At 33.5% G+C, this 24,400-nt stretch overlaps 2 protein-coding genes across 2 annotated transcripts in view; one reads left to right on the top strand and one right to left on the bottom strand.

Moving 5' to 3' along the window:
* Positions 1-24,400, top strand: part of LOC137401119 (uncharacterized) — a 197,192-nt gene that overhangs the window by 33,680 nt on the left and 139,112 nt on the right. The window lies entirely within an intron of this gene.
* Positions 14,855-15,515, bottom strand: LOC137399645 (gastrula zinc finger protein XlCGF57.1-like). Its single transcript, XM_068085833.1, has one exon. The coding sequence runs from the start codon at positions 15,485-15,487 to the stop codon at positions 14,855-14,857; it is 633 nt and encodes a 210-aa protein (XP_067941934.1). The 5' UTR covers positions 15,488-15,515.

Genomic DNA, 24,400 nt, shown 5'->3' with positions numbered 1-24,400 from the left:
TCAGAGGATGACATGCATTCCTTCGAGCTAAGGTCCGAAAAATTGAACAAATTTTCATGGTAGGTTTTGCGATATCAGTGCTCAAAGTGACAGCATTACAATAATGATGAAATAGAAGTGTAAGGACAATAATAGACATGGTTTTATTGGATGAGGAGTAATATGAATGAGGTTACATGAAAGAATAAATAAAAGCCATCCTGTTCAACTATGTCCCATTTGAGCCATTTTGGAAAGGGATTCCAATCTACGGCGTTTTTTGTGATGGGTGCGATTAACTGTTCATTTTTGAGCTTTTAAGACCTGGTAATCAAATTGCCACATATTTTGCACCCACAACACAGCAGAGTAAGACGTGGTGAATTTTTTAATACCAAATAACTGTAATGTGAATTTTGTTGCAAGTCAACCTTTGATCTTCAGGCATTTACTTTTCTATTGTAATAATTTAGTATAAAGGTGCAACTACTGTATCTGTCTCTTGTTCTTAAAATAAGCATAGGGTTATGGGAAAACCACTTGGCACTCTTGGCATCAGGGATTTCCCTTTGGGTCTGTAGTTCTAAATTTCCCACACCTAAAAAGGAAAGGTCTACTGTAAGATCTTTGTTACATCAATTAGCTGGTGCTAGCTTATTTACGCATTTCGGTTTTGGTATTAATTCATAATTCATATCCTTGCATCAGATAGAACTTATACAAAGGCTCTATTGATAATTTATTTTTTTGAAGCCATATAAATAGCCCGGTGTCTTTTTGCTCAAGTCAGTAAACTCTTGATGTTCAATACTGTATGCTCATATTACTAAAGCTTTACTAATCAAGGATAAAGATAAATATTGTAACACCGGTTGTTATTAAGTTTTTGAGTTTAAGTTCTTTAAATTGATAGTCACCTCTGACAACCACGAGTTTTTTCAAACTTTCAGAAAACTAAGCATGTATTTTGTGACAGGAATTGTTGATAATTATCCAATTTTGAGCTATCAGAGTCTGATAAGGAAAGGCAGCTGAATTTTTTCAAGTTCATTGTGGTAGCTCAAACACAGAAGTAGCATTTTCCACTTTGATTTAATAATTTTCAGTTAGTAACTTAGATGGTAACTAAGATGAATGTAGCTGATCTCTTATCTTCAAGTGATGCAAGTTTAGTGCGGGGCTGGAGTAGTTATTTTCAAATTATACCTATAACATAATATCAATTAGCAAAGAGGCAACTAATAATTCCACATCGTCTGCTTAGTTCTGTTGCATGCCTTCAGGTGATACAAGCTCTTCTAGTTATACTCCTACTTGCCTTCTCTGTTGACATTTGTACGAACTGTTCAAAGTATTTATTGCAAAGGTTGGTCAACTAGTTATGAATGTCAACTAATCCAATGGGACTGAGCAAAAAAAAAGAGTGACTGAGGTTTCTTGATATGAGATGGAAGAATAGCGGTGGGAACTCATGGAAAAGTAGATAAGACAGCGATGTTGGGCAAGAGCCACAAGATTGCAGTGGTCATTCACTTGAGTCATTCGCTTGTTAAAGATGTAGTTGCGTCAAATTTTAAGTTGATCTTAAAAGAAAGCATTTTTTTCTCTATCAGTTGATATGTTGTTTGTTGTGTTACGCGATCGCATTGCCAAGATATTTGAAGATTAAAACCGAAAAAATCTGATCACCGTAAAAACGCTCAGGCCACCAAAACGTGCCCAGACTTGCCCAAAATGATGTCACGCGTTTGGCAACCTGTCTCTATCTCTCTTATTCACATCGGGTATTTGCGATAAAAGTCTAGTCTTACGCGGCTCTATTGGCATATATCTTATTTTGTATTTGCTCATGTTGGCTAGAATAAAATTTTAAATCCTGCTACAGATGCATTATTATGAATGTTTAAAAGGCCTCAAATAACGAAAATTGAAAATTTGTTCTACTCACTTTCTCCAAATGTTGTGTAAACATTTGGGTACCGACTACCAATTCTACCGGTCTACGGTAATTCTGTCAAGTCACTTTATGTAGAACGCGGTCTTTGTATCAGCACAGTTCTGCAGCTACCCATATAAACGATATACAGCCTCCCATAAGCCCCGCCCACATTATGTCGCCTATTACCCATTGCCTACGTACTAGTTTCTTGCTAGTAGTATTCTTACCGAATACTAAAAAGTGAAATAAGCAAGCCACCTCTTTGAAAAGAATATAGACAGGGATAGAGTTTTAAGGATGAGAAGTCTGCTGCAAACTGGATTTGAACTCACATTCTCCAGTTCTGCGGACACCCATATACCATATCCGATTCACTACAATATTCTGCAAATCATGTTTTGCATTATCTTCAACAATATTATTTTATTATATAATTTTTACAAGCAAAAATATTTTCATCTGGGCATAAAGCTTTTATTAAAAATATTCATCAAGTCGTGGCCACTCACATAGTATTAGCAGATACAATAAGACAAATTAATCTACTGCAACAAACTCAAACAAAACATCATCCAGCACGCATTCAAGTCTCGCTTTCTCCTTTATGGCAGTTTCCACACTGACAAAGCTTCTTCGGCTGGTGGGACGACATAAACATTCTGTAATCAGTAAAACAAGTAAATGTAAACAAAGTAGATGCAATAAATATGTCATTCATAGATATGTCATTCTAAAGCGTATCTATTGACAGCTTCCAAATTGGGAGTTGAATAGATTGCGAGTGTAATTTTAAAAACCAATAAACATTTAATAAAGGCACAAGTACGCCAAGCCAACGATTCGAAGCTTTGGTTCTGGAAATTAAAGATTTGCAATGATCAATCGATTTTACCCACTTCCTACGAGTGAAAATAATTTGTAATCATGACTCTAATTTACCAAAGAAAATTCGAAAAAAATATTATAGCTAGGTAAAACGGCAGATAAGCTATGAAACGATGATTGGAGATAGCAAAGAATTATCATTTTATTAATTAGTATATGTATTTATGACTATAAAAAATATTACATTTACTAAAGTATAGAAGACTCTAAGTTAATTTACCTCTATTCTGTCTTCTTCTGCAGCAAAACGCTGCTGACGCCTGTCAGCTTTGGCCATAGGCTGTCTACTCTAATATTTTACTTAAAGTTGCTCAGAAAACTCTGAGTAGCGGTCGCTCGAACTTGAAGCCATTTTAAAACTATGTATAACTTAGTAATTGTTGAAACGCGTTGAATCAGTAACGATGAGAATGAATTCTCTATGATGAGAATCTTCGAGATCACAGACAACGCGTTTTACGAGTGATAACATTTATTACGGCCTATATAAAAATTTCGCACGCATGATTGGCTAACGAATCGACCTCATATTTATCGCTCGTGGTTTCGTTTCAGATACCAAGCTTGTGACGTCACGAAATAGGCACCCGCTGGAACGTGAGCTTTTTAAAAGAGGGCCTCTTTCAAACGCATATATCTCTGGACAGGGTTGGTCTACAAAGACAAAAATGGCATCAAATTGTAGCTGATGTTTTAGCCTTTTATGGGTCCTAATTTCATTTTTGACGCAACTACATCTTTAAAGTCACCTTCAGAGAAAAGTTAGAGATTTTTTGCTCTTTCTTCAATTATGTTATTTCCATACAATCTACCCTTTAAAAGTTTTAACAAAAACAGTAAATTTGCAGGCATCTGACGCACAACTAGTGGATGTACAACAAGCTTATTTTTGACACATTTAGTTTGTAAACATAATACATAACTTACCCTGGTAGCATAGTTGCATCTGGCTAGTAATAGCAATACCATATGCAGCACCCTACCAACAACTGCACTTTTATTCGAAAAAGTTATTTCTGTATTTTTTGTGTTCATGCAAGAACCAACCGTGTAACCACTGATTGGACCGGAGGCCATAGGTGTGTGCCCATACACTTAGCTGAACTCACTGAGACATGTCAATTGACTCGAGAGGCCAATCAATGATTGGTTCTCTGATACTTACTGTCAACTGTAGATATCACTTGTGATAGATGTAGTCACTATCGTACGCTTCGTCAAACGTACTCTAACCCCTTGACCTTACGACATGTGACCTACTTTTTTTAGAGAAAGAAATTTCCAGTGCGACAATTAATTTCTTTGATGTTGGTAATATTCCAGCAAACTAACCTAAGGAAACAAGTTTTTCAATTTAATATTTCAAGGGTTATTTGATGATTTATAAAGAACATTGTGTCTTTAATGATATCAATAACTTTTTTTATAAACACCCAGACAGCGACAATTTTAGGAAAGAAAACTCTAAACACTAACATACGAGCCATGTTTGAGATACGAGCAGGTGAGTCAGTTGCCAAGTATGTCGGAGGTGTTTTATGAAAACAGCATCACTCTGTATTTTACAACTGCTCAGGTTATACTTTTGCACCGTGTATTTTGTGCGCGATTTTCAGTGCTGAATTATGTGAGTTAAAAGTACTGTGCGTCGAACAAAAGTTTGCCAGTAAAATGAAAGATAATGCAAAGAAAAAGCAAATGATAACAATTGATATTGAACGGAAAATTATTAAAAAATATGCGAAATTTATATGGGTGATTGTGCTAGCTCAGCAATATGACAGAAATACATCCACAATTATCAAACAGAAAGATTATATTCAGGGCATTTAGTTCGCAAAAGGGCTAACCATAGTTTCTAAACGGCGCAGCGATCTTCCCGACCGTTGATGGAGAGACTGCTCAGGCATTGGATAAAAGAAAAACACTTGGCCGGTGACAACGTAACTGAAACGATGCTATGTGAAAGGCCGGTGCTATCTATCAAAACTATAAAAATTGACATTCGGACAAGTTGGCTAGCAGTCGTGCATTAACCCTTTGTGACGACACCTGTGTTTGTCTTAATCGCAACACGTTGAAAGGGCGACGAAGACAAACGTCCTTAGACAGGTTTATCTTAAAACGGCCAGCTAGTCGTGAAAACAAAACAAAGGAAAAATTAGCTAACCAGCGAGAAACACTTCAAACTACGAAAGCCGAAGAATTTTTAATTACGTCAAGTTAAAAATAAAAGTTTGCTTTTAGGTTTGCTTCTAAGTTTGTCTTTTAAGTCTTTGATAAAATCCAAATTTATCAAGTTCAACTGTTGTAATGAAGGATAACTTATATCTCCTTCTCTGGCAAATGCTAACGCTAGCTGCTATTGCACAGTATGTATTTAATTTTACATTTTAATTAATCCCATTTCCTTGCATTATTTTTTTATTTGTTGCTTTTTGAAAGCAACACATTTTTAGGACAATAGCCAACATATTCTTTCTGTTAAAATATCTTGTTTTGAGTGTTTTATTTGCATTTTCAGAGTATGAAAACTAATCAATATATACTTAAATGTCCTATATATAAATATAATACACCACTATGCAGGTAAATTCACATACAAGCTCAGTCTCGGAACAAATTAAGCTCGTAAGTCGAAGTATGGCTGTAATGTATTTACCGACAGCCAACTTACCTAATACGCCTTTATCAATTATTGGGGACACATAAGTAACATCATTACACATGTATCTTGTTTTCTTGGTTTATGCCAGTACCAACAGTGAAAACACTGGTTGGACCGGAGGCCACTGGTGAGTGTTCTCACACTAGATTTGAGTCACTGAGACATATCGGTGGACTCTCGGAGGCATATCGGAGGCCAATCAAAGATTGGTTCTTGGATATTTACCATCAACTGAAGATATAGCTCGTGATATATGAACTCACAATCGTATGCTATTACAAATGTACAGTAATATTGAAACGTTAAGCGATTTGACCTGATCGTTTGAAGTCACAGAAATTTCCAGTGCGAATATCTGTTTACTTTATTTTCTTTAAATTTTAGCAAACCAAATTTCTGTCAACACACTTAAAAATGTTAAACTTTAATATTTATTAGTTTTTTGCGTGATGAATATTGTGTTTCTGATTATATCAAGTTTGTATCTCATAAAAATAGGAGAGATAACTTCCGGATAACTTGGGGAGATAGGGGATATAACTTGCACCAAGTTTTCGTTAATTGACGTAACATAGATCTTACAGTAGATCTTTCCCTTTTAGGTGTGGGCAATCTAGAACTATAGACCCAAAGGGAAATCCCTGATGCAAAGAGTGCCAACGGGTTTGCCCATAACCATATATGCTTATTTTTACCGGTTACCTTGCAACAAATTTCTCATTACAGTTATTTGGTATCAAAAGATTCACCATGTCATATTCTGTTGTGTTGTAGGTGCCAAATAAGTGGAAATGTGATTACAAGCTCTTAAAAGCTCAAAAACAAAAAGCCGCTGTAGATTGGAATCTCTTTATTTCTCTGACGTAATCATTACAGTTTGGTTATCGCCCTGTCACGTGATGTTCTCACGTGAATTGAAAGGCCACTAAAAAGCTCAATATAAATTTATCGTAGCACTAGTTTATGACAAACACTTTGGGTTTTACCGAATATCCCGTATCAAATATAGATGCTCGCTACTTTACAGTTTTCTTTCGGCTTAAACTAATCGGCGAGTCGTAATCTGATCATGTGACCCAACACTTTGCAAATAATTTTTGCAGCACTTTTTGATTATCACAGGTGACCAACAGGCTCGTCATGATTATAAGACAATGATCTGTACTCCTTCAAAGTAAGGTTGAAAAACTTAATGATTTTTACAGTAAGTTATAAGATATCACTGCTAAAAGTGACATCATTACAATGACGATAAAACAGACGCGTAAGAACAATAGACATAGTTTTATTGAATGCGTGAAGTATATTTGTGAAAATATTTCGATGAATAAGGTTCATGAAAGTGTAAACAGAAACCATCTACCACAGCTATGTCATATTTGAGCCCTTTTGGAAAGAGAATCCAAACTACAGCGGTCTCGTGTGGCTTCGATTAACTGTTCGTTTTTTAGCTTTTAATACCTTGTAATCACATCCCCACATATTTTGCACCTACAACACAACAGAGAGAGACATGGTGAATATTTTGATATCAAATAACTGTAATGTGAATTTTGTTGCAAGTCAATCTTTAAGAACAAGAAACAGATATTGGTATCAAAAAATTCACCATGTCTTACTCTGCTGTGTTGTAGGTGCAAAATATGTGGAAATGTGATTACAAGCTTTTAAAAGCTCAAAAACCAACAGTTAATCACAGCCATCACTAAACCGCCGTAGATTAAAATCTCTTTCCAAAACCGCTCAAATGGGACATAGTTGAACACGGTGGCTTCTGTTTACTTTTTCATGTAACCTCATTCATCTTATTCCTCATTCAATAAAACCATGTCTATTGTCCTTACGCGTCTATTTCATCATCATTATAATGCTGTCACTTTGAGCACTGATATCTCAAAATTTACCATGAAAATTTGTTTAATTTTTTGAACCTGAGCTTGAAGGAGTGCATATTATTCTCTGATTAACAAGACGAGCCTGTTAGTCACCTGTGATGGTCGAAAAATGCTGCAGAAATTGTTTGCGCCATTTGGCAGGAAGTATTGGTCACATGATCAGATTACAAATAAATGATTAGACCAAGCCGAAACAAAACTGTAATGTAGCGAGCATCTTTATTTTATACGGGTTTTCCGGTAGAACTCAAAGTGTTTGTCATAAACTAGTGCTACGAGGCGTTTTATATTCACTATGTTTCCATGATGCGCAGTACTGCGATGCAGCCCTCTCCGAAGTCGAGGGGATTGTACGTTTACATGCTGCGCAGTGGTTTTCAGCAAATTAGCCAGAAAAGAGAAATTGTATAAATCGAATCGCCTGATGGAGAAATAGAATCGATCATGGATACCGAACATCAGAAGCAGTCTTTTTATGCTTTTGGCATCATTATACTTTTATTTACAATACACATTCAGAAAGTTTTACCAACCTTAACACAATTTTTACAAAGTAATATATTTTTATTAAGTATTTTCAAGTATTATATTATTTAAACATCACTTTAGGATTTGCTATCTATTTTTCGAAAAGTGTTGGCATCGATAACAAAGTCTAGGAAAGTAATCACCTCATCATCCTCGTGGGTGAAAACTATAATTAAATTTTAGTGAAAGAAGACCGGAAGAGTAGAAAAAAAACAAGATTAGTGAGATAACTTTTGTACTAGTTCATGGCCCTCAATGGATCGGCCTCCACAGCAAGGGTGCTATGCGCAGTCACTGCGCAATGCCGTTTCCTTGCTACAAATTTGCCCTCGCTTCGCACTGATCAGTGCGCAGTGATTTCAGTGCGAAGACGCCGTCTCCATGATTCGGAGAGGGCGCAACTCTGAAATACTGCGCATCATGGAAACATAGTGATTGAGCCTTTTATTGGCCTTTAATTTCACATGATACCATGACGTGTCAAAACAATAACCACAATGTTTGAGAACGTTATCGAAATAAAGAGATTCCATCGATTCCAAAGAGATTGGCGTTTTCGTGATGGTTATGATGAACTGTTTTTGAGCTTTTAAGAGCTTTAAATCACATTCCCACATATTTTGCACTTACAAAACAGTAGAGTAAGACATGTTGAACCTTTTGATACCAAATAACTTTAATATGAAGTTTTCTGCATGTCAACCTTTAAAATATAGTCAACCTCTTGTTCTCTCAATAATCGACTCTTCGGTTTCTTCTGCTGACACGTTCACACAGTGCACCCTCAAGATACGATGTTGATTCATTCCAGGGTTCCAGGAATAAAAAATCGTATATAGGGGTGTAGAAACCATTGTTATTATACAATGTAAACAACCCCTCGTAAAAATTGTCAAAATCTTATAAAAATGTTGTAAATATTGAACATTAGTAACAACATAGTATGTTAACTTTAGTAACTATAGTTACCTATAGTAACTGTACTGTATTTAGCGTATTTATTGGTTATGATCTGCAATAATATGCAACATTATAATGTGTGTACCAAATGCAGTACGTATGTTAATGAGTTCTTACCTTCAAGTCGTATGTACGTATAACATAACATGACAGACGTATGTATAACATAACTTTGAATTCACTACAAATAAATTTAGCTTCCTAAACACACACTTAAAGCTAAGTTTTAGCTCGTATTTTTAATTATTTTACTGAATTTCAACTTTTTATCACTAAATTTTAATTACCATCAGTTTTTGTTTTTACTTTCACCATAACATTTAGCGTGTCTGGTTAAAACCTTTTTCAACCTAATGCAACAAGAAAGGCCGAGCAACGCAATTCTCAAAAGCAACCTCTCTTGCACAGTTGACCATCTAAAGACCATCGAAAAGAAAAGGGATATTTATTTACTATACTGTACGTACATACCTTTGAAGTAATGTGACTTGAGCTCTAGAGAGTAGAGCAGAATGGATGCAAAAAATGTAATAGTGCTAATTATGTTACTTTATAATAAAATTAAATTTAATAAGTAATGAAATGGAATTGTTTTACCAGGCTAAAAGAAGTTGTCTATTCCTGTCGAACAAATCCTAACTCTAACTTTTCTACTGGTTTTAAAAGTAAAAGTTCACCAATTTTGGGTCCCGAAAAGCAAAAATGGCCAGGAAAACACAGCTTTCGAGCTGGTGCAGAAGGTGCTTTACGTAAACAAGCTAACTTGGTGCAATGTAAAAGATTGCCCACTTGATCACTTATTGAGGATGATGCTTGCTGGTGCAGTGTAAATACTGGTGCAATGCAGACAATTGCAAACTAGCTAACGCTTGTAAAAGGATCCAGTTAAATTTGTAGTTTGTTTTGCATGAAAAGTGCACAAGAATCAATGTAACCATATATACAGAAGTTTGAATGTATTTATACCCTCAACGACAAGGCCTTAGCAAGTTCTAGAAGGTAATGTAGATGCATCAACTATTTTGAGTGGCAAGCTATATATGAGTTACATATGTACGATGATTTGTATTTACGTAGTAGAAAACAGGCTCGCCTGCAATAACATGATTAAACATCAAATAAAATAAAACCTGAAATGAAATAAAACATTAATAAGCATAAAATAAAACAAAAAAATGAAATAAATAAAATAAACCATGAAAAACATGAACACAAAGAGGATAAATAATGATATACCTCAAACATGTGTTGTACAGTAGTGTTTTTATATGCCAGTACACACCAGTAAACTAAACAATTCAAATTCAAAGTTAAAAACTTAAATTGGTAGCACTTCTTCCGATGCGCTTTCATCTTTAGCTTTTTGTTAGATTCCCTGTTATCATCTGTGCTTTTAAACACTGTCTCTTGATAAAAATCTATCCCCTGAAGTGTGTTTCTGACGACTTCCCAAAATTTATTTAAATTAGCTCATGCACCTTTCATTAACATTGTCCATAAGTCGGCCTGTGAGAAACTTTTTTGGATGTTTAGTTTTAATGAACCTAGGAAGATTTTCATACTAACTTATAGCTTCTTTGATCTTTGCCATTATAGGTTTTTAATAATAGTTGCAATTTTTTATTGGTTTCGACCATATTCATTGGTAATATTAAAAATACCGGCACATTTTCTGAGTATTTATGATCTCCTACTTTGTTGTCATGGAAATTATTTTTCCTTCTGTTTGTGACATTTGTATCGGTGTCAGATTCCAGTGCTAATGACTTAAATATAGATACTTGTAGTTATATACGTATGCTGAATAAAAGTTTATAGTAATTATGAGTATAACATTAAAAATGAATATTTGCTCTCGCTTATGTACTTTAAAAAAGTTTCCTATGCGGAATACTGACCTGAGAGAAATCGGTCATTGTGTCACTTTCAAAGGTTATTTTGACAAAAAACATACCAACTGCCAAGTTTGAACTCGGGTGAAAATTTTCTTGAATTCATATGGCCAAATAAAATTCATATAGAGAGGTGAAAAAATCATCATGTTTAACTTTATAAAATAAAAAAATCGTGTATTAGGGTATTCGTATCCTCAGGGTGCACTGTATTTGCCTTTTTATATTGGCTAGGCGTTAGCCTCAGTGTCCAGAAGTGAAACTATTCGCTTCAGGTCTTCCATTGTGAACCCTGTAGTTTTTGGGGTTTCTGGCTACTTCGTGTTATTTTTCGTCAGCAGAGATTTCATCATTTGTAAGCTCTAATTATAATCTCTGGTCTGGTGTAGATAGACACCAGATGAACCTTATGTAAAGTTTTGAATGTTCTAGTCGTAGGTTGAAATTTGGGATTTGGCTTGTAATGGTGATTATCCCATCTCTAGAATTTGTAGAAGCAATAACTGTGGTAATCTGTTACAAAATTTGCATTGCTGATGTAACTTGTTAATACCTTTCTGTCTATCTGTGAATGACTGCATCAGATATACCATTATTAAATTTGCAGTGATTGAATGCTGACAATTTTGCGTCAACAACAGCATTGCAAGCATAACACCATATAGCAAGACATGTTCAACATGTTGTACCATTAATGCAGTCAGTAAGCAGATAATATACTGAATGATTTATCACAGTAACAATAATTGCGTTGTTTATTGTGTAAAGGTTAAAGGTTAGTTGTGTGAGTAGAACACAGATGATGAGTCCAAGGGATGTTAGAAGTTATCATCATGCATACTATTAGCTCTAATCTCTCCTTTTGACTTAAACCCTTTTCTTCAAAATAACTTCATTTTTGATATTCTATCCATCTTTGTGAATGGTTTACTTATTTGTATGCATAACTATTATAGTCGGTACTTTGTTATCGAAGCACACAGATTATTGCAAAACATGAAATTAAAAAGTTTTATTTGACTCACTATGAAACTCTAAAATTTGCTGCACTCCGCTTGCTATGGGATTCTGTGATGCTTGTGGACATTACGCAATCTTACAATTTTGTTTATCTACTGTAGGTCATTAGTCATTAACGGTTGACTTGCAACAAAATTCATATTACGGTTATTTGATATGAAAAGATTTACCATGTCTTACTCTGTTATGTTGTAGGTGTAAAATATGTGGAAAAGTGATTACAACCTCTTAAAAGCTCAAAAACGTACAAAAAATCGCAGCCACATGAGACCGCCGCAGTTTGGACTCTCTTTCCAAAACGGCTAAAATGTGACGTAGTTGTGAGAGATGGTTTCTGTTTACACACTCATGCAACCTTATTCGTCAAAATATTTTCACAAATATACCTCACGCATTCAATAAAACCATGTCTATTGTTCTTACGCATCTGTTTTATCGTCATCGTAATGCTGTCACTTTTAGCAGTGATATCCTATAACTTACTGTAAAAATTTGTTTAATGTTTTAGTCTTAGCTTGAAGGACTACATATCATTGTCTGATAATCATGACGAGCCTGCTGGTCACTTGTGATAATCGAAAAGTGCTGCAGAAAATATTTGCGAAGTATTTGGTCATATGATCAGATTATGACTGCTGCTACGATAAGTTTTATATTGAGCTTTTTATTGGCCTTTCAATTCTCGTGAGAAAATCACATGACAAGACAATAACCAAATTTCATGGCTACGTCATCGAAATAAAGAGATTCCAATCAACAGCGGCTTTTCAATTTTGAGCTTTTAAGAGCTTGTATTAACATTTCCACATGTTTAGTACTTACAACACAACATAGTAAGACATGGTGAGCTTTTTGATACCAAATAAGTGTAATGGGAATTTTATTGCAAGTCAACTTTTAAAGAAATGGTGATTATAGTTTATTACTCTAATACATGCTTATTATTTAAAAGTTGACTTGCAACAAAATTCGCATTACAGTTATTTGATATCAAAAGATTTTCCATGTCTTACTCTGTTGTGTTGTAGGTGCCAAATGTGCAGAAAAATGATGACAAGCTCTTAAAAGCTCAAAAACAAAAAGCGGCGTAGATTGGAATCTCTTTATTTCTCTGACGTAGCCATGACAGTTTGGTTATTGTCTTGTCAAGTGATGTTCTCAAGTGAATTGAAAGGCCAATAAAAAGCTCAATATAAACTTATCGTAGCACCAGTTTATGACAATCACTTCAGGTTTTACCGAAGACCCGTATCAAATATAGATGCTCGCTACTTTACAGTTTTGTTTCGGCCTGCTCTAATCGGCAAGTCATAATCTGATCATGTGGCCCAATACTCTGCAAATAATTTTTGAAGCACTTTTCGATTATCACAGGTGACCGACAGGCTTGTCATGATTATCAGACAATGATATGTACTCCTTCGAGGTAAGGCTAAAAACTTAAATTAATTTTTACGCTAAGTTATAAGATATCACTGCTAAAAGTGACAGCATTACAATGACGATAAAACAGACGCGTAAGAACAATAGACATGGTTTTATTGAATGCGTGAAGCATATTTGTGAAAATATTTCGACGAATAAGGTTGCATAAAAGTGTAAACAGAAACATTCTACCACAGCTACATCACATTTGAGCCGTTTTGGAAAGAGAATCCAAACTACGGCGGTCTAGTGTGGCTGCGATTAACTGTTCGTTTTTTAGTTTTTAAAAGCTTGTAATCACATTCCGACATATTTGTTACCTACAACTCAACAGAGTAAGACATAGTGAATCTTTTGATATTAAATGACTGTAATGTGAATTTTGTTGCGAGTCAACCTTTAAATAGCGTCGTTAAGCACAATTTTTACCCTAAAAGTAGTGATTCATATACCATCGTGAATGTAAACCGTTCTTACATACATGTACGTCAAAGAATTAAGTTGGCGTCAAAAAAGGGACTACTATTAGCCTGATACAGTTACTAATTATGTCTACGTTGTTGACTTCAAAATTTTAACAAAAAAACGAGAATTTTTTGAGTTGGAAAATGGACGTTGATACGAACAGATACAATGAAATAATAAATTGTTATTGATATAACCAAGTCATTATTAGTACCATTTTGTGGACACTTTTCGACCGATCACTTGCTATTATGGATTTCTAAAGATCAAAGAATGTCAGAGGCGGTCAAATAGAGGTGGCGGTCAAAAGAAAGTGGCATTCAAATAGAGGTTTCACGGTGTGTTAAACAAATGGATAATCAGTGTACGCAGCTTATACACTCTGTATACCTGTAACAGAAAAAACAGTTTATAAAGCTCGGGGTGTAGCCTATACATGTTGGCAGTTTATACACAATATTTTCCATAATTAAACAAGCATTGAAACCAGAATTTTTAATGTTATCTGCTGCTGTTAATACCATAAAAATTGTGTTTTGTAACCTTCAAGCAGGCCAGCGAGATACACAATGAGGCTGAATATCAACTAAAAAATCTAATAATAAATGTAACAGGAAACCTTAACTGTTTTGTGAACTATTGCTCAGCAAGTGTGTAAGAAATTTCATGCACTACAAAAATTAAGCTTTGCTACAAATATTTAATTACAAAAGTAATTGATTCGATGTTTCTGACATCAGAAGGTTCGGTCGGGCGAATCAGCCAATGTACCCACATCCAAATGGTTGCAGATGTTAGTAATGTTCAATGTTGTTCAACCAAACTGAATCTAAGCTTGCCATTTAATGGAAAACATGCATGTAGCTTTTGAACACAATGCTCAGTATTTTTACCACAAAAAGATAATCAAACCATAAATCAATATACAACAGATGTGATCTCACAACAAAATTAGAACTGACTATACAATTTTTACACAACCAAGTCAGAGTATCTGGGTGTATCCAAATACATTTGAAGACGTACGGTTGTATGTCTTATAATGAAATGGTTCTCATCAAGTGTGAGTTTTCATGTGCGTTTTAAAAAGATAGCGTTGAATAAAGCTACTACTGCATATCTTACATTGGAACAGTTTCTTTCCAGTTTGAGTCCTCATATGAATTGTTAAAGTATGGCGAAACGCAAACTGACTACTTCATATCTTACACCGGTATGGTTTTTCTCCAGTGTGAGACCTCATATGAAATGTTAGAGTCTGGCGATGAGCAAATCGACTACTGCATATCTTGCACTGGTATGGTTTTTCTCCAGTATGAGTCTTCATATGACCAATTAGAGTACTGCATTGAGCAAACCGACTACTGCATATCTTACACTGAAATGGTTTCTCTCCAGTGTGAGTCCTCATGTGACTTGTTAGATTATGACGATGAGCAAACTGACTACTGCAAATCTCACACTGAAATGGCTTCTCTCCAGTATGAGTTTTCATGTGACTTGTTAGATTCTGGCGACGAGCAAAATGATGACTGCATATCTTGCACTGGTATGGTTTTTCTCCAGTATGAGTCTTTATATGACTTGTTAGTTCATGGCGATGAGCAAACCGACTACTGCATACTTCACACTGAAATGGCTTCTCTCCAGTATGAGTCTTAATATGACTTGTTAGATTCTGGCGACGAGCAAATCGACTACTGCATATCTTGCACTGGTATGGTTTTTCTCCGGTGTGAGACCTCATATGAAGTGTTAGATTCTGGCGATGAGCAAATCGACCACTGCATATCTTGCACTGGTATGGTTTTTCTCCAGTGTGAGACCTCATATGACGTTTTAGAGTCTAGTGATGAGCAAACCGACTACAGCATATCATACATTGAAATGGCTTCACTCCAGTGTGTGTTCTCATGTGACTTGTTAGATTACTGCGGTGAGCAAAACTAGCACTGCCTATCTCACACTGAGGAGGTTTCCTAGGGGTGAGACCTTTCATTTTTGTCTTTACAGCGGTAGTCGATAACAATCTTCCAAATATATCATTTTGATCTTTTTGAAAAGATTTGTGTCCACAATCTTTACCTATAATATAAGTTGATAGTTTCTGGCCCACAAGCTCAGTAGTATGGTACACACTCAAGAATTGTTATATCATTAAAAAGCCATTTAAGCCATGTAAGCAACATAAGAAGATTCTTTACGAGTTTTCATTGCAAATATGCCAAATACCGTATGTAAGAAGTCAGACACACTGTATAACGTCAAGGGCCAATCATCAGATGTAAAGCATCTACGATGGAAGGATTTTTTGGATGACTAAATTAAAATATGTTCCTATGTCTGTGTGCACGTTAACTCATGTTGCGACAATCACATCCTTGATATGGACCAATAACAATAACAACTTCTAGATGTAGTATAATTTGATTTAAAAAAATGTTGGGTGGCACTCGAGTATCTATCCTTTCTAAATGAGTTGATATACCGTAAAACCTTTTATTGACCACCATGGCGTTCTATTTTTCAACCTTTCTTTTATTGTGGTGGTCGATTGGAAGTGGCACTTAAATAGAGGCTAGTGTTGTGTTTTTCAAACGGCAGTAGTATAGTGAGAGCAGATCTACACACACTAGGCGGAGCTTAGGGAGCAGGAAGTGACATCACATCAGGATCTGTTTGATTGACAGTTGGGGGGCGGAGCTAGGCGGTGTTGAGTCATGGTGTGAGTCATGGCGATCTGTGTGATTCGTGGTGCGAGTGAGTAATGGTGTGAGTTGGTTGGTGACGTCGCGGTGGTGGTGTCGGTGGCCGAGTGGTGAGTCGGGCCGCGAGACGATTCGCGGTTGTATTTGGGAATATCGGATTTCGTTGGCGTCCGGTAGAGGTCGCTTTTCCGTGCCGTTTCGGGGATTGACGGAGAGCTCGGTGGCGACGGGTTGACGGACGGTGGCGGATGGATTTCGAGATCGTCGGAGCTTGTATGTATTTTCTTTTTTCCGATCCCGAATGAGAATGATGTGTCTGCGAACGAATATTCATTTTGATTGTAAACTTCATAAATTCTGAAATTATCTATCGCCTCTAAGTCTTCATCAGGATTAAAACTTTTCAGAATTGACGGAGCATGCAATCTGAAGGAATTCAGAGAGAAATTAAAACAAAGATTATAAACTCTGTATATCAAGACAGTAATGAGTTAAGGAAATGATATTATGATTAAATTTTATATAGTTTATTTGATGATATATCATAGGGATTTAAACTTACTATCAATGGATATGTTATTGAATAAAAGTTTTGTATATAAAAATGCTAAAACATAATATAAAAAAGACTATTGAATTTCATTCAATCCCAATTTTCTTCTTCTTCTTTCATTGTCGAATGAGAATGAACTGTCTACAATCAAAACATACATTATTTTTAGTGAGATATAGTAAAAGTAAGACATACAATCAGATTAGATCATTCATTCAAACTAAAAATCAAATATAATGTAATACTTACTGAAGAAGAAGAAGATCCATCCTTTTTCTGAATGGAATCTTCCTGTTGAGATACGGGAGCCTGCAATTGCAATGATTACAGTCAGGATGGTTTACTATATCCTTGCTGAGATAGTAGACTCTACATTCACAATGGACTCCAACTTAAATTGTAAATTTCAATTGCATTAGTCATCGAATCATAGAATGATATGCAAGATGTAATGCAGACAGAATAGGATATGCAATCAGCTAGAGTAGGACATACAGACAATAAGAAAAACAAATATGTTACATCACATAGTCAGACTAGGACACACAGACAGAGGAGGATATTCAGTTAAAATAATCTGTTTTAATCTGAGTAGGGATATAACATACACTTTGCTAAGATATTGGAGTTTGCAATTGCAATGAATACAATCAGCCTAGAACACATAGTTACTACTCAGAAGAGAAGATTCATTGTATCATTCCTACATAACATCTAGATTGAATTTGTAGTACTTACTGTAAACCGTAATCTTTCGTTGAGATCTTGATAGAACTTTTTACGTAAGAGAAATCGACAAGCTTTTCGCTTCCGAACGCTTATTTCCATTCCATGAGAGCAGTAACCCCATCGCTTCACACATTTATCTACACAATGTAATCGTTCTTGAAATTTCCTTTTTCTGTTGTCTCTGGTACTCATTGTGAAGTTATGAACTGAATTGAAAAGGCATATTCGCTCGAAGGATTTATAACAAGTAGAAGTGTTGTCGCGGTTCAATAATTTTGTGATCTAATGATATATATAAACAGTTTTCGCGAAATTCACTATCGCGAAATTCAATTTCGCGAAAGTTGACTATATAATACATATGTGTAATTTCGCGAAATCCAATTTCGCGAAATCCAATTTCGCGAAATTCACTTTCGCGAAATTCAATTTCGCGAAAGTTGACTATATAATATATATGTGTAATTTCGCGAAATCCAATTTCGCGAAATCCAATTTCGCGAAATTCACTTTCGCGAAATTCAATTTCGCGAAAGTTGACTATATAATATATATGTGTAATTTCGCGAAATCCAATTTCGCGAAATCCAATTTCGCGAAATTCACTTTCGCGAAATTCACTTTCGCGAAAGTTGACTATATAATATATATAATGTGTAATTTCGCGAAATTCAATTTCGCGAAATTCACTTTCGCGAAATTCAATTTCGCGAAAATCTGTTTACTATTTTCGCTTCATTAATTCCTTTGGACACACCCATCATTCTTCAATTCACTATATAAGCGTTGCATAATCTGATGGAATATTCTGCCTCATTAACCATCTCTTGATACCTACTTATATTTGAGAATTTGGGTCGATCGAGTGTTGATACCATAAGGCTTGTATGCTTCAGCTAGAATTCTGTTAGCCGGCTACTCGCGATTAAGTTCGTTGAGTGTCGCTGTTTTCAGGGGCTGTTGTGTTGACAAACGCCTTGGCATTCGACTTGATTGTTTTCCTAGGTTTACCTATGGAATTCTCCTGTTTGGTTTGGCTTAACCATTCCATAACAGTTTCTCGACCAGTAAATAGATGAAGATGATGAACTAGTAAAGGGGCATAAATGGATTAATATGTGGATTATTTTGAGGATAGCTCCAACTCAGTGTGAGTATATCAATATATAAAACTTATATCAAAAAGTAAATAATATTCGGTTGTATTTGTTACCAACTTTATTTCGATATAAAGTATATATGTATATTCAATTGTAAAATATAGAAAAAAAAATTCATGTCAGATCTTCTAGTAATTTAACAATTTGGGAAGTTCCTTGAATATGTACATTGTCAACACCTTCATTTTCTTCGTTATTAAGACTTTTACTAATTTTTTTTTTTTTCATTCCAATCATATCTATCTAGTATAGTTTTTCGAACTACATGATCTCGTGTATCTGTTTCAGAAATTTTTAGCATAACTGTTAGAAAATCTTCTATTGAACATCCTCTGCTCCAAAATATTGCAAAGAGAAGACAGTAATCTCCACATGTTGTTGAAATAATTGTTTTCAATGAAACAACCTTGTTGCCAATGACGTGCAACTAAATCTTTGGTTCAACAATTCCATTTCTAATTATTTTTTCAAAAACGGTAAAACCAGTCCGTTATCGTCATGACAATAAGAAACACACCGAGTTTGTTCAACGCAAAGAAAAGCGTCAGGAATTTTGTGAGAGTAAGAGTTGCTAAACAATTTTACACCTATCTTGTGGAGAATTTTGTTCTGAATAAGATACATTTAAAAGTAAAACGATATATGTTTTCATTTTTTGAGATATTGCTTAAATACTAACGGTATATCGGATTTTTTAGAAAATCCGTTTGAATTAACTTGGGCAGAATAATCGTTTGGTCAACAATTAACGTGGTAGCGAAAGAGTTAATATACAAGTGAGCAGTGATTATAAATGTATATATAATAATAAAATGTGAGTAAGATAAAAGCTACTGAAGATACAATAAACAAAGCTAGGATTGTGCTAGTCCATGTTGATATACAAGGGAGCAGTGATTATAAATATATATATATAATAAATCGTGAGTAAGATAAAAGCTACTGAAGATACAATAATCAAAGCAGGATTGTACTAGTCTATGTTGATGTACAAGTGGGCAATGATTATAAATGTATATATAATAATAAAATGAGAGTAAGATAAAAGCTACTGAAGATACAATAAACAAAGCTAGGGCTGTACTAGTCCATGTTAATATACAAGTGAGCAGTGATTATAAATATATATATAATAATAAAATGAGAGTGAGTAATGTGAGTATATATAATAATACATTTTATTATTATATATAATTATAATCACTGCTCACTTGTATATTAACATGGACTAGCACAGTCCTAGCTTTGTTTATTGTATCTTCAGTAGCTTTTATCTTACTCACATTTTATTATTATATATACATTTATATTCATTGCTCACTTGTACACCAACATAGACTAGTACCATCCTAGTTTTTGTTTATTGTATCTTCTGTAGCTTTTATCTTACTCACATTTTATTATTATATATATTTATAATCACTGCTCCCTTGTATATCATCATGGACTAGTACAATCCTAGCTTTGATTGTATCTTCAGTAGCTTTTATCTTACTCACATTTTATTATTATATATACATTTATAATCATTGCTCACTTGTATATCAGCATGGCCTAGCACAATCCTAGTTTTGCTTATTGTATCTTTAGTAGATTTTATCTTACTCACATTTTATTATTATATATACATTTATAATCACTGCTCACTTGTATATTAACATGGCCTAGCACAATCCTAACTTTGTTTATTGTATCTTCAGTAGCTTTTATCTTACTCACATTTTATTATATATACATTTAAAATCATTGCTCACTTGTACATCAACATAGACTAGCACAATCCTAGCTTTGTTTTATTGTATCTTCAGTATCTTTTATCTTACTCACGTTTTATTATTATATATTCATTTATATTCGCTGCTCACTTGTATATTAACATAGACTAGCACAATCCTAGCTCTGTTTATTGTATCTTCAGTAACTTTTATCTTACTCACATTTTATTATTATATATACATTTATAATCACTGCTCACTTGTATATTAACACGGACTAGCACAATCCTAGCTTTGTTTATTCTATCTTGAGTAGCTTTTATCTTACTCACATTTTATTATTATATATACATTTATAATCACTGCTCACTTGTACATTAACATGGACTAGCACAACCCTAGCTTTTATCTTACTCACATTTTATTATTATATATACATTTATAATCATTGCTCACTTGTATATCAACATGGCCTAGCACAATCCTAGTTTTGCTTATTGTATCTTTAGTAGTTTTTATCTTACTCACATTTTAATATTATATATACATTTATAATCACTGCTCACTTGTATATCAACATGGACTAGCACAATCCTAGCTTTGTTTATTGTATCTTCAGTAGCTTTTATCAATTATTCTAAAGTGCTGTAAAAGATCATCAGGAGTGTTAATAAAGTACTGAGAATAAGTATGTGTACAATTATTATAAAGTGCTGTAAGAGAACATCAGGAGTATTAATAAAGTACAGAGAATAAGTATATGTACAATTATTATAAAGTGCTGTAAGAGATCATCAAGAGTGTTAATAAAGTACAGAGAATAAGTATATGTACAATTATTATAAAGTGCTGTCAGAGATCATCAGGATTGTTAATAAAGTACAGAGAATAAGTATATGTACAATTATTATAAAGTGTAGTAAGAGATCATCAGGAGTGTTATTAAAGTACAGATAATAAGTATATGTACAATTATTATAAAGTTCTGTAAGAGTTCATCAAGAGTGATAATAAAGTACAGAGAATAAGTATATGTACAATTATTATAAAGTGCTGTAAGAGATCATCAAGAGTGTTAATAAAGTACTGAGAATAAGTATATGTACAATTATTATAAAGTGCTGTAAGAGATCATCAGGTGTGGTAAAAAAGTACAGATAATAAGTATGTGTACAATTATTATAAAGTGTAGTAAAAGACCATCAAGAGTGTTAATAAAATACAGAGAATAAGTATATGTACAATTATTATAAAGTGCTGTAAGAGATCATCAAGAGTGTTAATAAAGTACTGAGAATAAGTATATGTACAATTATTATAAAGTGCTGTAAGAGATCATCAGGTGTGGTAAAAAAGTACAGATAATAAGTATGTGTACAATTATTATAAAGTGTAGTAAAAGACCATCAAGAGTGTTAATAAAATACAGAGAATAAGTATGTGTACAATTATTATAAAGTGTAGTAAGACATCATCAAGAGTGTTAATAAAGTACAGAGAATAAGTATGTGTACAATTATTCTAAAGTGCTGTAAAAGATCATCAGGAGTGTTAATAAAGTACTGAGAATAAGTATGTGTACAATTATTATAAAGTGTTGTAAGAGAACATCAGGAGTATTAATAAAGTACAGAGAATAAGTATATGTACAATTATTATAAAGTGCTGTAAGAGATCATCAAGAGTGTTAATAAAGTACAGAGAATAAGTATATGTACAATTATTATAAAGTGCTGTCAGAGATCATCAGGATTGTTAATAAAGTACAGAGAATAAGTATATGTACAATTATTATAAAGTGTAGTAAGAGATCATCAGGAGTGTTATTAAAGTACAGATAATAAGTATATGTACAATTATTATAAAGTTCTGTAAGAGTTCATCAAGAGTGTTAATAAAGTACAGATATTAAGTATATGTACAATTATTATAAAGTGCTATAAGAGATCATCAAGAGTGTTAATAAAGTACAGAGAATAAGTATATGTACAATTATTATAAAGTGTTGTAAGAGATCATCAGGTGTGTTAACAAAGTACAGATAATAAGTATATGTACAATTATTATAAAGTGCTGTAAGAGTTCATCAAGAGTGTTAATAAAGTACAGATATTAAGTATATGTACAATTATTATAAAGTGCTGTACGAGATCATCAAGAGTGTTAATAAAGTACTGAGAATAAGTATATGTACAATTATTATAAAGTGCTGTAAGAGATCATCAGGAGTGTTAATAAAGTACTGAGAATAAGTATATGTACAATTATTATAAAGTGTAGTAAGAGATCATCAAGAGTGTTAATAAAGTACAGAGAATAAGTATATGTACAATTATTATAAAGTGCTGTAAGAGATCATCAGGAGTGTTAATAAAGTACAGAGAATAAGTATATGTACAATTATTATAAAGTACTGTAAGAGATCATCAAGAGTGTTAATAAAGTACTGAGAATAAGTATATGTACAATTATTATAAAGTGCTGTAAGAGATCATCAGGAGTGTTAATAAAGTACTGAGAATAAGTATATGTACAATTATTATAAAGTGTAGTAAGAGATCATCAAGAGTGTTAATAAAGTACAGAGAATAAGTATATGTACAATTATTATAAAGTGTAGTAAGAGATCATCAGGAGTGTTATTAAAGTACAGATAATAAGTATATGTACAATTATTATAAAGTTCTGTAAGAGTTCATCAAGAGTGATAATAAAGTACAGAGAATAAGTATATGTACAATTATTATAAAGTGCTGTAAGAGATCATCAAGAGTGTTAATAAAGTACTGAGAATAAGTATATGTACAATTATTATAAAGTGCTGTAAGAGATCATCAGGTGTGGTAAAAAAGTACAGATAATAAGTATGTGTACAATTATTATAAAGTGTAGTAAAAGACCATCAAGAGTGTTAATAAAATACAGAGAATAAGTATATGTACAATTATTATAAAGTGCTGTAAGAGATCATCAAGAGTGTTAATAAAGTACTGAGAATAAGTATATGTACAATTATTATAAAGTGCTGTAAGAGATCATCAGGTGTGGTAAAAAAGTACAGATAATAAGTATGTGTACAATTATTATAAAGTGTAGTAAAAGACCATCAAGAGTGTTAATAAAATACAGAGAATAAGTATGTGTACAATTATTATAAAGTGTAGTAAGAGATCATCAAGAGTGTTAATAAAGTACAGAGAATAAGTATGTGTACAATTATTCTAAAGTGCTGTAAAAGATCATCAGGAGTGTTAATAAAGTACTGAGAATAAGTATGTGTACAATTATTATAAAGTGTTGTAAGAGAACATCAGGAGTATTAATAAAGTACAGAGAATAAGTATATGTACAATTATAATAAAGTGCTGTAAGAGATCATCAAGAGTGTTAATAAAGTACAGAGAATAAGTATATGTACAATTATTATAAAGTGCTGTCAGAGATCATCAGGATTGTTAATAAAGTACAGAGAATAAGTATATGTACAATTATTATAAAGTGTAGTATGAGATCATCAGGAGTGTTATTAAAGTACAGATAATAAGTATATGTACAATTATTATAAAGTTCTGTAAGAGTTCATCAAGAGTGTTAATAAAGTACAGATATTAAGTATATGTACAATTATTATAAAGTGCTGTAAGAGATCATCAAGAGTGTTAATAAAGTACAGAGAATAAGTATATGTACAATTATTATAAAGTGTTGTAAGAGATCATCAGGTGTGTTAACAAAGTACAGATAATAAGTATATGTACAATTATTATAAAGTGCTGTAAGAGTTTATCAAGAGTGTTAATAAAGTACAGATATTAAGTATATGTACAATTATTATAAAGTGCTGTACGAGATCATCAAGAGTGTTAATAAAGTACTGAG

This window comes from Watersipora subatra, chromosome 7 (genome assembly GCF_963576615.1).
Source record: "Watersipora subatra chromosome 7, tzWatSuba1.1, whole genome shotgun sequence".
Classification (NCBI taxonomy): Eukaryota; Metazoa; Bryozoa; class Gymnolaemata; order Cheilostomatida; family Watersiporidae; genus Watersipora; species Watersipora subatra.
This window is presented reverse-complemented; position numbering and strand designations above follow the sequence as displayed.